Source organism: Dipodomys ordii, unplaced genomic scaffold, assembly GCF_000151885.1.
Source record: "Dipodomys ordii isolate 6190 unplaced genomic scaffold, Dord_2.0 Scaffold255, whole genome shotgun sequence".
NCBI classification, from domain to species: domain Eukaryota; kingdom Metazoa; phylum Chordata; class Mammalia; order Rodentia; family Heteromyidae; genus Dipodomys; species Dipodomys ordii.
The window spans coordinates 186,304-187,983 of NW_012267471.1; the positions used below are offsets into that span (position 1 = coordinate 186,304).

Consider the following 1,680-nt stretch of genomic DNA (forward strand, 5'->3'; position numbering starts at 1 on the left):
TGAAAAGTTAACTTGCACATGAAGTTCAAGTCCAAGGTGATGTAGTCACAGGCTCAGATTCTCAGCCTTTCTCCTCTAGATGTTTCATAAGAGAAACAGTTTCTCTTCTTTATGGAATTAAGTGCTCAGAATCTTCACCAAATAGTACATTTTCAAAAGGGATTGATATTCTTCATCCTCTGAAAATATCATGCAATTGACTTGTCATCCTTATTTCCACCCATAATCAGACAGAAGAAACAATACTCATGCTGTCTCCAGGTTTCCTGTTTACAGCTGCAGGATACAAAGCCACCATCCACTTCAAAGCCAGCACAGACATTGATTATGACATGCATTGGTACCAACAGAAGCCAGGAGAAACTGCCAACCTCATCATTACATGTACTACTACTGTTGTTTCTAGAGACCCATGCTGGTCCAGTGGTGATGGGTATGGGACAGAGTTTACCCTGACAATGAATGCCATAAAATCTGAAGATGCTGTATATGATTTCTGTCAGCAGAATGATACTTCACCTTACACAGTGATGCACTCTGCTCCAAAACACCTGACGAATGCTCTCAATGAGACTGCCTCAGCTGCTCCTGAAGATATTTAATAGGGGAACTAGGCCTGCTGCAGTGTTTGTTTCATGCACAAGTGAATTCACTTCTCTTTCCTGTTCTATAGTTTCTACTGCCCACCTCCTCCCATGCTGTTCTTGACAAATTTGATGTGGCAGGTTAAAATAGCGTTTATCCACAGTCTCTGAGTCAAAGATCAATCTCCAAAGCAGAGGTCAATTCATGCCGCAAAGTCCCTGGCTTTTATCTCACATGTGATTTCTACCTCCAAGAAGAAATCAAAGACCAGAATGGACTTAGTTCATATTCATAAAGCCAATTCTTGATCTTGCTCCAGTCTTCCATACTCTTATGACCATATTCCAATGCCCTGGGCAAAGCACATGATAGGTCCTACTTGCATTCCCAAAATTTGTCCTTCATGGATTTTTCCTTGATTTTTTTTATTTTAATGGCCATTAATCAATAAAATATCTATCTCTGTCTCTCTCTACTACTTTATAACTTCATTCAGTTTTATTTAAATTTATTTAGATAGTCCCATGGTTGAAGGCTTCCTCTTCTAATCTGGTATATACTATTTGCTTGAATTGGTGGGACAAGAAGGATACAATAATGGTTTCAGTGTCTTCCCTCTTCAGGCTTGAGGTTGTGGCTTTCAGACGATACTCCTCTAGCCATCACCTCTACAAAGTCCAGATGTGTTGGTCTCACCTGTGACTCTTCCTTGCTTGTACATGATGGCTATCAGTGTCCCAACCATTAACTACTTAAGTTGAAATACCCATTCATAATATTTTCTAAATATGTTATAACAGTTCAATATTTAATATTTTATAGACATTTATCAGATAATGTATACTGTTACATTCCAGTCAGTGGCTTCTCTTTTTATTTTCTTTACATTTTCTTGGAAATACATATGTTTGAATTCTTTCTTTCTTTCTTTCTTCCTTCCTTTCTTTCTTCCTTTCTTCCTTCCTTTCTTCCTTTCTTTCTTTCTTTCTTTCTTTCTTTCTTCTTTCTTTCTTTCTTTCTTTCTTTCTTTCTTTCTTTCTTTCTTTCTTTCTTTCTTTCTTTCTTTCTTTCTTTCTTTCTTTCTTTCTTTCTTTT

General features: G+C 37.3%; 1 gene segment (V, D, J or C); it reads left to right on the forward strand.

The window, feature by feature from the left end:
• Window positions 1–248: 248 nt before the first annotated feature.
• Window positions 249–602, forward strand: LOC106000970. The segment is given in 1 exon segment: window positions 249–602. A coding segment is annotated over 1 exon segment (354 nt).
• The last annotated feature ends 1,078 nt before the right edge of the window (window positions 603–1,680 follow it).